A 13,063-nucleotide genomic window follows, 5' to 3' on the forward strand; every position below is an offset into this window, starting at 1 on the left:
ACTTATCTTAAAACATTTTAATAACTGAGACTACCAATTATGTTTTATAGGATTTGATTTTTGTGCTAGGGCCTTATCAAAAGCTTTTAATAAGGTGCTTTCTGCTGAGTTAATGATATGTTTTAGATGGCATTTCTTATACCTATCTTCAATAGACATATTCAGACAGTGTGAYTGTAATAATCAAGTTTCAATCAAACCATACTTAGTACGACAAATATTGCATGAGATTGTAATGCAGGTATTCGTGCTCTTGATAAGGGGCTTAATTTGACTCCTGGCAGAGACACAGAGCACCACTATTGATTTTTATATCAGAATGCAAAATAGCTCTTATTTGTCATGCACAAGGGAAATTGCTTCTTAATTAAAACTAAATAAAACACTCCAAGGTTTTATGCAGTGATACAGAAAGTATCGTGTTCTGTAGCAAATGTATTCTTATACAAGTCTGTAAAGGTTCAGTTGGCAATTATTTTTAACAAACTAAAACACTTCTTAAACAGCTGCTTAAAACTTCATTTGTCTGCATCCTGCCTGGAACGTTTGTAGAATTACTGTACTGCAAAGCTCACTTCTTGTTTCTCCCTCCWCCACAGCAAATGTCAAAGAAATATTTGAACAGACTATTATTCATCTTCAAATCCCCTTCAACTGGGACTGTGAATTCATTCGACTGCATTTTGGACATAACAGGAAGAAGCATCTTAACTATTCAGAATTCACTCAGTTTCTTCAGGTCAGTTATTAATCTTCTTTCAAAGAACATTTAAAATTCAATTTTGTCTCTAACAATATACTAATGCTGTTACAAATTTTGAGCTTTTTCTGGTAATGATAATCATTATCTGATACTGATTATCTACTAGTCCTGAAAGTTATGATGAACTGTTATTTCTCCATGCTGGTTCTCTAAGCAGTGTGTATTAATTTTGCTTTAACTTGAATCCTATAAAAGGATAGGATTAAATATACTGTTTATGAAATTAACCCTTTTTCCTGATTGTTATTAAACTGGATTGAGGGTCTGCCTCTTCTCTCATAGGAATTTAATAGCAAAACTAACCTCAATCAGAAGTTACATCCTTAACATTACATCCTTAATATAACCAGTTGTTTTTTATCATATAGCCTCCCATGGAAATTTATTAAATTGTTTAACATTTTTTTTAGTTCTAAAAAGGTTATCTTAATACTTGATCCCCTTTTTTTTTCTCACTAGTTGTCATGCATGCTACTACATTTGTGTTGGGAGTTTGGTCTTAAATGCAGCCAACTTTGCAGGAGACAAATATGCTTTTCTCAGATGTTGCTGAAGCACCCTCTAGGGATCAGGCTTTAAAGGAACTCACTCCTAGAACTGGACTTTGTGTTAAGCCAAAAAGCTACAATTGAAACATATTATGCAATTGATCATTGCACTAGAAGGAAGTAAAGAAGACAGCAGTTATAAAGGATGGAGGAAGAGGAAAGTAGGAGAAATACATATTATAATTCAGAAGAAAGGAATTTGCAGACTTGTGTAGGTAATTGCACTGAATTCGGTAAATTAATGTGCAGTAATCACCTCATGATGTTACTTGTCTTTTAGTTTTCTGCCTAGTAGGCCTGAAGAAAAATAGATGATATACTTCTAAAGCCGACCTTTGGTACAAAATAATTTTAGACGTACGATTTAAGAGTAAGGAGAGGTAGATATGCTTTGATATAATCTGTAATTATTGTCCAGGATAAAAGTAGATACAGAGCAGATTCTAGAAAAAACATGTCTAATTAGATAGGGTCTGAAGTCTTTATTGTAAGTTGAGATACTAGAGTTTGATATAGTCTTTTAAGGCTGCAGTATACCTTGATGTTACTTTCAAGGAAGAAACTGTGTCCTGACTTTGATATTACTCATTGTAAGCCATCCCAGGCACAAACTGGGGACTCTAGTGCAGAAGAAAACAGATTGCTAGTGAGAAGCACCTTTTAACTCAGAGCAAAGTGATAAATATCTGTTTTGATTTTATGTTTACTGCTCCAAGGATGCTGTTATTTAGGATACAGTAACCTCTTATGCTGATCATATAATAAACAAGACCCTTAGTATGGAAAGGTAGTATGGTCTGTGGTATTTTCAATGTGTACATGAGTTGGATGTTGTTGTCCCTCCTTTTAGATCTGATTGTTTTGTTTATTTGGTCTAACGTTGTCCTGTGCGATTTAGGACTTGGATCAGAGCAGGCTTACTGGGACTTGATTTAGAAAACACTGAGGCTGTGGGACTTGAGAAATTAGTGTAGAGGTGATATAAGCTGATAACAAGGCTATTATTTTAGCTGTTTCCAGAAGTCTGGATGACAGCTGAATGTGCTTTATTGTTTGCTTGAATAGAAGGAAACAACCTTTTCTGGACATAGAATTTAATGATGACTGCATCATTATTATCTTGAGGTTAGGTTACTGCAGTGTGCTTTATATGACATTTTTGTTACAGATTGCATAGGAATTTTAAATTGCATGAAATTAAGTGACCATTTCTGTTACAGGATATCTGTTAGGAGCAGTCTACATCTGTGTTATATAATTTTCCCTGTCTTCCTGTTTATTTTCAAGTATGCCTCTCAAGGAGTTAATTTATACTATCCCAATCATATTTAATCTTGGATATGTAAAAGATCAGCTCACTTTGAGTCTTTACAATCAATATCAGAAGTTTCCCTAGCAGTTAAATATTTATGCAGTAAATTATAGCAGGCAGGACATAGGATTCTGATATGTGAAGTTTATTTCTCAAATCAGTTTGTGAAAGATAATATTTCCTTACAGTTGAACAGGGGCTTTTCTTTTATAGAGGAATGAATCTGTGGATGGAATTAGTATGCAGGCTCCTTGTCTTAGTTGGGCTGGCCTTTAAGTTTAAACTACAGTTGTGTTGTGGTGTTCACACAGACATATTCAGGCATGCTGTAAGAATATGAAATTAGTGGGAGTTTTGTGAACAGTGGGTTACAGAATTTGGCTCTAATCTGCTRTTTCTGAATATTTTCTTCTAGGAGCTGCAGTCAGAACATGCAAGACAAGCCTTTGCATTGAAGGACAAAAGTAAAAGTGGTATGATTACTGGGCTGGACTTCAGTGACATCATGGTTACCCTGCGCTCACATATGCTAACTCCATTTGTGGAAGAAAATTTAGTTTCAGTAAGTGTGAAGAAAAGTGCCTTAAGTTAAGGGCTTRAAAGCAAATTTGTTTAATAGCTATAATTTTTTAAGTTGTTACTGCTTCTCTCCCACTTCATCTTCTCCCACCTGTTTATTACTGCCTTTGTGCTAGAGGTTACCACCTTCGTAATAGAGTGGACAGGGTGAAACCTGGCAGCGCTCCTTAGCTGCAGTAGTGGAAAAGTTTGGCAGCCCTTTTTACATGCTTAAAGTGCCATTGGAAGCAGTCTGAGTTTATCTGCTGTACTGTGCACTAAAGCTGGGCAAACTATACTTTGCACAGAAAGAATACTTATTTTGGCCAAAAGTATCTGATTTTTAGATTTTGATAAATGACAAATCTCAGAAGGAGGAGACTACCTACAGGTTTGTTCTTGCGTATGCACTTACACTCGTTTCTGTTTGGGATGAGAGTTTGGAAAACCAGAATGTAGGTTCTAGAGGTACTATAGTTGCAGCTGTGATAGTCTGACAAGATCTGTAGGTAAGGTAATAACACAAAAATTATTACTTTATACTTTTATAAACTTTTACTTTTTATATACTATTTTATACTATATACTTTTACTTTATAACTTTTATGTTATTACTTTACCTACAGATCTTGCCTTGCCTAACTTGCCTAATAATATGGTATCTTGTCTAAGATTTCCATTAACTATTAACTTTAGACTTTGAAATAAACATTTCTTGCTATATGCAATGGAATAAGTCAGTGTCTTTATCTAAAGTAGTGTTTACATGCATTTCTCTATTATAAAAATACTCAATGGCACATTTAGTGTGTATCAGGTAAACYGAAAAATAACCTAATTATATGATTTCCTGTTTTTTTCCTAATGTTGAATTTTTACTCCCAGGAAAACAGTATCTTTTCTAATAATCCTTCTCTCATGTTTCTATTAAAAATAGCTTAAAATTACTAGAATAGAAATATATCCTTAATTCTTTCATAATTTGTCCAAATGGATGTTCCTGTAATTTGTAATAAGCTGTTGTCAAAAGGCTTAAGGCGCTTAACTGCATTCATTTAATTTTTTAAGGTGGCTGGTGGAACTGTTTCACATCAGGTCAGCTTCTCCTATTTCAATGCATTTAATGCCCTGTTGAATAACATGGATCTTGTTAGGAAGATATACAGTAATATAGCAGGTACAAGGAAAGATGTTGAAGTTACAAAAGGTAAAGCATATTTCCTACATTTTACTAATTTTTTAAATTCTGTCCAGTTTGTGATCTGATGTTGCATATGGGTTAAGGCAAATCGGAGGCTGCAATAATATGCAACGTTAGCACTATTACAGAGGTGTTTAGAGGGTGTTTTCCATCCTCACAGGCGAGTAATGATTTTCAGCTAGCTCATTAAGGAGAAGAATTGGGATTCTGGCAGGATCCTTGTTGTCCTTATTAGTTTGAATGGATATCTGCAAAATAGTGTATTATTCAGGATTTTACTACTCCTTGAAGGGGATTCATGGCTGCTTAGAGAGAAGTAGCAGCTGGGGAATGTGATAGAATGGGTTAAGTTTGAAAATCGATCATCAGTAATCTCCATGATGTTTTAGGTCTAGTTACCTTTATCCATGATTAAATCTTTTTCAAAAAAAGTAATAATTTATAACTTTTTACAGTTTACTGGCCTGATTGGTTTTGCATAAAATTTATGTCTGTATATAGGACATAGTTAATTACTGCACATGTGAAATGTGGCCATAGTTCAGTCTGGCCACAGGCATGAGCAGATTGCTTTTGTAGCCATTTTATGACAGATTTTATTACCTGTATGGATGGGACCAGCCAAGGCCAAGTGTGGGTAAAAAGCATGCCAAGTTCCTTTTTTTTTCTTCTTTGGTTTATGTTTATGTGCTGTGCATATCTTTTGTCCCTAAAGGAATCCTAAAGGAAAGCATAAAATGCCTGTCCCGATCCTCCAAATTGTGCTAACATATTGCCTTTTTTTTTTTTTTTTGGTGCAGATGCATAAATAGATCTCGCTTGGATTTGTGTTGTGAAAAAGCTATTACGCATTCACTGTTCAAAGTTGTTTACTGTAGCTTGCTGTTTATGTCAGGAACATGGCGGTAGTTTGGCTAGATGAGCAGCTAAGCTTGGGGTCACTGAGAACTAGGGGAGAAAGAAACACTGACGTGATGGCAATAGATGAGTCAGTTGCCCTTAAAGCTGTAAGTAATGATCCATTTGTTTTACAGAACTTCAGAAACAAGAGTCACAAATCATGGGTGTGGTTTTATTAATCTTGCTAATATGAGGATTTTTGTTGACTTTGATGATGACTTCTTACTGTAATGGAGAGTTGTGAAATCAAACTTGCTCAAGTTTCAAAGGCTGATTCCAAGAAGGATTTTCTCCTAAATGTGTTTTTTTCCTTTGCGTTCTGGATTTTGCTTTGTGGTGATAGATTTCATTTTTATKATATTAAAGTTACTTGTGAGCATTTAAAGAGGAAATTTGATAAATAATCCAGTTGCTTGATTTCTCTTTCCCTTTCAAATCCAGAGGAATTTACTGGTTCTGCAATTCGATTTGGACAAGTTACACCACTGGAAATAGATATTCTCTACCAACTTGCAGACTTGTACAGTGTTACCGGGTAATTTATAAACATTAATTCTATCATTTTGTAATCATTATATTAGTGTTTTCAGTGTGAAAACCATTAATTTTTATCTTTTTTTAAAGTTTCACATTCTGTTGTATTTTATTACAATAGTTTATTCAATGTAAACTGTGTTTGGTATATGCATGTATTTTGTGAGGGAATTTTGTACATCAAGCACAGTTATTACCTGTCATAAGTATAGCATATATAATAGCAATATACATTACAGTAGTCCCAAAAGGCTAGAATGCACTGGTAGTATTAGCTTTACATATTGATGATGTTCTGAGTAGATGTTTGCATGTGAAATGCTGGGGGGYGGAGGGGAAAGATACCTAAAAATTGTTTCATTTATGAATTATGTCCTTTATTACTGGTAAAGAAGAATGCGCTTCTGAATAATACAAGCTCCCTTTACCTCCATTTGAGAACAACAAGAAGAGAATGTGCTTCTAATTCTAAGGATTCTTTATTGCAGTACAGCAGAATTCTTAGAAATACATTTAAATATGACAGATGTTTTTTAAACTTAGGATGTATTCTGTAGAGTGTGGTCAGGAATACTTGATTGAATATGCTTGATATTTTATCTAACAGTAATTTGTTTTCCTTGGCCTTGTGAGAAGGCGTTTAACTTTGGCAGATATTGAGAGAATAGCACCACTGGCTGAAGGTGCATTACCTTACAACTTGGCAGAACTCCAGAGGCAGGTAGGTAGGAGTGATGTATACAATAAAATTGCTGAAGTTAAGTGAATGCTTATGTGTGCTTACATGTGAAAAGTAAAAAGAAAAGACTTTAAACAGATTCGTAGCATGTGAATCCTAGCAGACTTCTATATATGCTATATGTGTTGCAGTAAGGATAGAATTAGAGCACAGTACAGAGTACGTTTCTAACCAGGGTATCAGTGCCATACTGAAGGATGGCTTGCTCACATAAAAGAATGTATAGGTACTTGCTTCTCTTACTGTCAGTACTTTTGTTCATTCCTGAAAAGCCTTTCACTTTACTAAATAATCTAACCCCATAATAATAAAATTAATTTTAGGTAGTAAAAAATATGAGTATTAAATGCAAGGCTTATAAATGTGTTCTTTCTTGAAAAAATGGGGTGAAATGATTGGATAACCATTTATCTAAAATGATCATTTAATTTTACTGTACTTGTTGGCTATGTGACCTACACAGTAGSAAGAGAATTCAACTTTATTGCGATTAATGAAAAAAATAGAATTAGAGGATGGAAAATACAAGGGAACATTGTTAACCCTCTGTTTCACCAGACCTTTATATTCAGATTTGCAAGCTTTGCCTTTATCACAATTTCCTTAATAAATGTACAGATGTATAGTATAGCAAAAGAGCCCCAGGCTGTCCAGGAAACTTTTGAATGTAGATTTGTTTCACATTTTGGTTATTTTTACAACTGTCAGAACTAAAGATGTAGGACCAAACTCTATGCGAGAGTTCAGCTTCTGTTTAGACTTTCCACTGCAGCTACCCGATACTGTACTGCCCACGTTTCAGCAGTATAGCTTGCAAGTTTGTATTAAAAATAAATCTAAATTTTGGGTGTCTCCACTGTATTTTTAGTTCAGCATATAATTTGAGAGGTTTCCCTTTGCAAGCAGATCTGTCTAATGCTAGTTAAGTTGTAATTTAAATTTTACCTTAAACGTGATCTAAAGTTCAACCTGAAGTAATGCTGATATTGATAGTAGCAACATAATGGGAAATTTCTTATGCTAGGCTGCTGATAGAAATAATTCTGTTCTACTCTATTCTGGACATATTCTATGAAAATAGTCTTTCTGGAGTGTTTTGTAGATGACTGCTGTCGCTAGAGTGACTCAAGGGGGGTTAACTTGAGTGTTAATAATGTAAAGCTAATAATGCAGTCAAGACAATCCTTGAAACCATTACATAGCAGATTCAGAAAGGAAGGTATATGTACTTGGTGAATTACATGGTTACATAATCATAATATACACGGGCCAATTGCACATTGGTATATATTATGAAAAACAAAGAAAAAATGTAGGGTCTGATCTTAAATGTTACTGTTGCACAATCTTTTATCTATTTTTACTCTGTTAGAGCTTTATAAGAAAGTGCAGTTCCTTGTAGAGCTGTACATTCTCAGGTAAACTTTATAAGAAAATACAGTAAAACCAATGTTCATTTGAACCAGGGCTTTTTGCTCCAAGGATGTCTCCATATCCSCTTTCTCTCTGTAGTATATGAAGAGAAGTAGTAGGATGCCTAATTCTTAAGCTCTTGTATGAGCATATCCCATCCATGATCGATAGTTCTGACTAAGTATATCTCTGTGTACTCAGTAGAGAAGTATAATTTTTCTTTCTGAAGGTTCACATTTTCTTACAATGTCTAAATTACTCCAATTCTCTCTCTCTCCATCTATTTTAGGAACTTATGGGGTGTCTATCAAGACATCCAAGGACTCTGATTCCCAAGTGGGCATAGTCTGGATTAGGCTGGCTACTGCTCCCAGCTGCCCCCMCCACCTTTGGTAAAAAGGCAGCTGAGCTTCTTATGAATCAACCGCTGAACTGCCCCATCTGGTAGTTCAGCATTTACGGCAAACTGAAGTTGGCGATGACTTGCATTAATATGCTGCTGGCATATGGCAGTCATTCAGCAACTGATTCCCAAGTGGCTCAGCCATCCTGGCTTGTTGGAACAGGACAGACAGCTGACAGTGATAACTTGGTCAGCCACTGCAAACTACACTGTCTCTCTTCACTAGGCAAAGTCCAAAGGCTTCATCTGGGAAAGGTGAAATTCAGGTTCTCTACTCTGGTGATGGCAGTGACAGGTAGTGCTGCTGTCAGATGTCCTGAGATGAAGGAGGCAGTGCAATGACATAAGCACCTGTGTCTTGTTTGCCATGTGAATGGTCTGTGTTTGTCAATGGATGAGGGGGTCCAGGAGTCTATCTGCAAATGAAAGTTTGTGTGTATAAAATCCTCTATTTCTCAGCTCACTTTGTATGTGTATTACAAGAGATTCCTTTAAGCAGTTATATCCACTAAAAAATCCAAGATATTTATCAGAGACAGGGAAATCCTGAATTAGTTTGGCTGCAATGGCTGAACAATTGTCCTATACAGAATATTGCAAGCCTTCAATAGAATGCTTAATTTCATTATGGTCTTACAAGCTATGTGGGATTTTGTACGTATTTTGGTTACTCTTTATGACATACAGATTTGGTCATTCAGTTGTCTTTCAAACAAATTGCTCTGAAGCAGTGTCCAGCCTGTTCTTAATGTTCCTGCTCTGTTGTACTTAAGGGATTAGACACATCTGAGCTAATGAAATACACATCCAAAACCTACTTAGTGGTAACAGTCTTTCTATGGATTCCAGAAGACAAGAAGGATGGCATGGATTAGTGCAGAAATGTGGATACAGCGTTTATCCAGATTAATGAGAAATATTTCTGACAACGTTTCTTAATTGCATTCCTAAGTGCCAACTTTGGTTTTAATTAGTGTCCTTGTGGCTCTCACTCACCTTTCTGAGCAGACTATTAGGAAACAAAATGCTAATTTGTTTTGTTTTACACTTCAGAGTTACCTTTGTAGCTTGACATTGTTATAAATGAGCTCATTGAAAAAAAGTTTCACTCATCATTAGAACAGAACGTATAYTCTTCACACTCTTGGAGTAATACCTTCTCAACTAATTCTATGTTCTGTGTTAAAAATGCACATCAGAAAGTAGAGTCATTTTATTTTCTTTGTTTTATAAGGAACAGTTCTGTGCTGGACCTTATCCTAAGTGAACCTGGCAATATCTTATTTAACTGTATTGATGCAATGAAAGATATGCTATTGTGAAAGAGAGAATATAATTCCTGTGAGGTCCAGCTGTCCCTGGAAAAGGAAAACAATTCTGTAATCACTTTTATATAATTTTAAAATCCCTTCTTAAAGGAAAATCTAAATTTTAACATAAACTCAGACTGTCTTTGTAGATTTGGTAGAAATGGAAATTAGTCTGCTTTCAACCATGTTTACTTTATTGTCAATTTTTTCATTGTGTAAGATTTTCTTAAAGCCTAGCAGCTGAGTATACCATGGGGATGACAGCTACAGTAATTTTCTGTTTATAAATATTCATGATTTGAAAGCTATAGCATTAATTATATTCATTTACATATCCATCTGAACACGCAAGTAAACTGCAAACTTTGTGAAGACTTATTTAGTAATATAAAAGTGACATTTCCTTCACAAAGAATTTGAGTTCTAACATCCGGTGACATATTCATTAGGATTTATGTCTGAATGTAATGCTTTGATTTTGATGAGAACTCTGTGGAGCTTAGAAGAAAATGAATAGCTTAAAAAGCTAAAAGGAAATGGGTGTGCTAAAATAGGATAAAATTTTTGTGAAATGAAGAACCAGTCCTGTTTCTAAGTCTTTTGGGGCATTGTTATTACATGTCTTTTATTTATATGAATCAAAAGTGATACCTTTGCATTTTGGAATTTATTTTTGTGTCTCTCTTGTTTTTATTATGTGTTTTTTTTAATCTTGAAAATCTAATGTTTTGAGAATAGTGGGGAAATTCTTCAGATTAAGTATTTCTCTTTCCTTATAAGGGTGATACATTTGACCTATGCTTTTTTGAAGAAACTGTTGCATATGCACAGTTTATGATTTTGGTTCTACTGAGAATTTTTCTATTCTTCTCTGGTAAGCTGTATTGCTGGGAAAGGAAAATGTCTTGTGGAAGGAAAGGATGGTAGCTGTGTCCTAATCCTTTTATGCTGTGGAAAAACTGTGTAAAAATATAATTTGTTTTTTTCTAAGTAGTGATCTCGTCTTAATCTCTTAGGCCTCTGTCCTGCATTGTGTACATACAATGTGACAGTGTACAGTAGTAGCCAGTTTGTGCAAATCCAGTATAATGTCTGTACAAACAGAGTAGCTTATGCTGAGGTACGTGCTGTCTTACTATGAATATTTCACTTTCAAGAACTTCAACAAGCTGAACATAACTTAAGTAGCCTTGGTGAGTCAGCTGTGATATTCCTTGTGGAATATTTGTAATAGACAACAGAGCACAGCTTTTCTGTAACATTCTGAGGTCTATATAAATTCCAGCTGTGCTGTTAGGATTGCATCTGCTAATGATACAGGTTGCTTTTAAGAAAAAAGGTATTCATGGTTGGGAGATCTGCTTTAGTATTCACTTCAATATGCACTTTAGCAATTAATACTTTGGCCATTTATATAAACACAGACAAGCTATTGTGTACTGTATAAGTTCTTCTCTAGTCCCCTTATATATGTTCGGAAGAGAATTTGACCCATTTTGCATACTTTTCAAAGCAGGTTTGTGAATACTYGCATCTTTTTTTATCAGTCACCTTGTATCTAGTAACCTCATTTAATAATATGATTATGAGTCTCTGCAAATATTTTCCATGCAGGCTTGTATTTATTTAAAACTCTAATGCCAGTGTATGTGATGGAAGTGAGTGAGGTCATCACTGGGTCTGTAAATTATCAACCTTCTGTGAAGGTCTTGCAGAGAATAGTTTGAGGAGTAATTGACTTTTTTCCTTGTTTTGAAGGTATTAAATGTCRTGTTTATGCTATGTATTAATGTGCATGTGATCTTAAAGCATACAGTGTGTTGACAGATGCTGCCAGTGAGATTCTGAATTCCACTCCAGGTATAAAATTTTGTTGGAGCCAAAAGTTAAAGTTAAAGGCAACAAAATGGAAAGCAGCAAAGTTGATCTGGGTTTTTCTGTGTGTACTTTATCTTAAACATAATTGTTTTGGTTAAACAAGGAATATGGAAGGAAGAATATTTTATGAGAAGTATATTTGAAAAAATATGCTTCATCCATTAGTTATACAGTCTTTTCAATTTTTTTCTTCCTTAATATAAAGCTGCCCATTTTTATCAGATCTTTCTGTAAATTTAAGAAAGCCAATTCATAGGCATCTTCGTTTTTGCCATGCAGTTTTCCAAGCACTTATTTTTTTCCTTTTCCCCACACAGCAATCTTTTGGAGAGGTAGGCAGGCCTATCTGGCTCCAGGTAGCTGAGTCAGCTTACAGGTTCACTTTGGGCTCAATTGCTGGAGGTGAGTGATATATCTGGGTTTTGTCTTCAAGCCTGGGTTAGTGTAACAGTACCTTGCTAGACTGCTTGAGATCATCTGAGGTGCATTTCTTACTCGTACATGTGAAGACTTGTTGGGTGGTACCACTTTTGGTGGTTCCATTCCCTCTCTTCCTTTACCCCTTCTGGTCTAGTACCTCTCCCCATCCTCTGAAACTCTGCTCACTGCAGTAACAAATTTCCTTACGGGTAATTCTGATTGCTTGTTTTTCTGATTGTTTTTCTTTGATCTACATACCGTATTTTACATAATAGACTAATCCATTCTCCTTGAGACTTTTTTCTAGACTTCCAGGATTGTTCTTTCTTATTTCCAACCCATGAGAGATCTTATCATCTTATGTATTCTAAGTAGTGTTTAACTAAATGCTGTAGAAAATCGTAATAATAATTATATACTACACCATCAAAGATATTGCAGAACTAATACTCCAAGTGCTTTTTTATAGCTGTTGGTGCTACTGCAGTATACCCCATAGACCTGGTGAAGACTCGTATGCAGAATCAACGCTCCTCTGGTGCAGTTGTAGGAGAGTTGATGTATAAAAACAGCTTTGACTGCTTTAAAAAGGTTTTGCGTTTTGAAGGCTTTTTTGGTCTTTACAGAGGTAAGTGAATAAAATAGGTAAGTCAGGGATTTTCTTTTTTCTTTTTTTTTAATACTTCAAAAGCTAGTCTCTTATGGGAAAACTAGGAAACTTGATGCCATGTACAATTTTGCTTCTGTTTCACATAGCTGAATAATTATTTTCCCATGAGCACTGTTCATTGTAAAAAATTGCTGGGACAAACTAGGCCTTTTTTTTGCTTTGTTACTGATTTGTTTCTTGCTTCTTATATTGTTTAAAGTCCTAAATTCTGTGATATGAATTCTGTTGTGGGCGTGATTGCTATCTCACAAATCAAGGATTGTGACTTTAGACTGGAGGCAAACATCAGGAGCAGATTAGCCTCTAAGGAATGAAGATTCATCTTAATGCAAAAATGTTTGTTGAAGAGAGGACAAAACTATGAGACAGTCATTTTGAAATGTGACTGTTAAACAGGATGCCAGATTTTGTGCC

General features: G+C 35.1%; 1 protein-coding gene across 9 annotated transcripts in view; it reads left to right on the top strand.

Annotated features, from left to right (window-relative positions):
* The window catches only part of SLC25A12 (solute carrier family 25 member 12), a 54,042-nt gene that overhangs the window by 23,152 nt on the left and 17,827 nt on the right, over window positions 1-13,063 (top strand). For all 9 annotated transcript variants that reach the window (XM_026061376.1, XM_026061371.1, XM_026061372.1 and 6 more), the window contains 7 exons: window positions 600-739; window positions 3,039-3,185; window positions 4,250-4,388; window positions 5,724-5,817; window positions 6,453-6,537; window positions 11,877-11,961; window positions 12,449-12,607. In XM_026061376.1, coding sequence (XP_025917161.1) covers window positions 600-739; window positions 3,039-3,185; window positions 4,250-4,388; window positions 5,724-5,817; window positions 6,453-6,537; window positions 11,877-11,961; window positions 12,449-12,607 — 849 coding nt within the window. The remainder of the gene's footprint in view (window positions 1-599; window positions 740-3,038; window positions 3,186-4,249; window positions 4,389-5,723; window positions 5,818-6,452; window positions 6,538-11,876; window positions 11,962-12,448; window positions 12,608-13,063) is intronic.

This window comes from Apteryx rowi, unplaced genomic scaffold, assembly GCF_003343035.1.
Source record: "Apteryx rowi isolate R43461 unplaced genomic scaffold, aptRow1 scaffold_180, whole genome shotgun sequence".
Taxonomy (NCBI): Eukaryota; Metazoa; Chordata; class Aves; order Apterygiformes; family Apterygidae; genus Apteryx; species Apteryx rowi.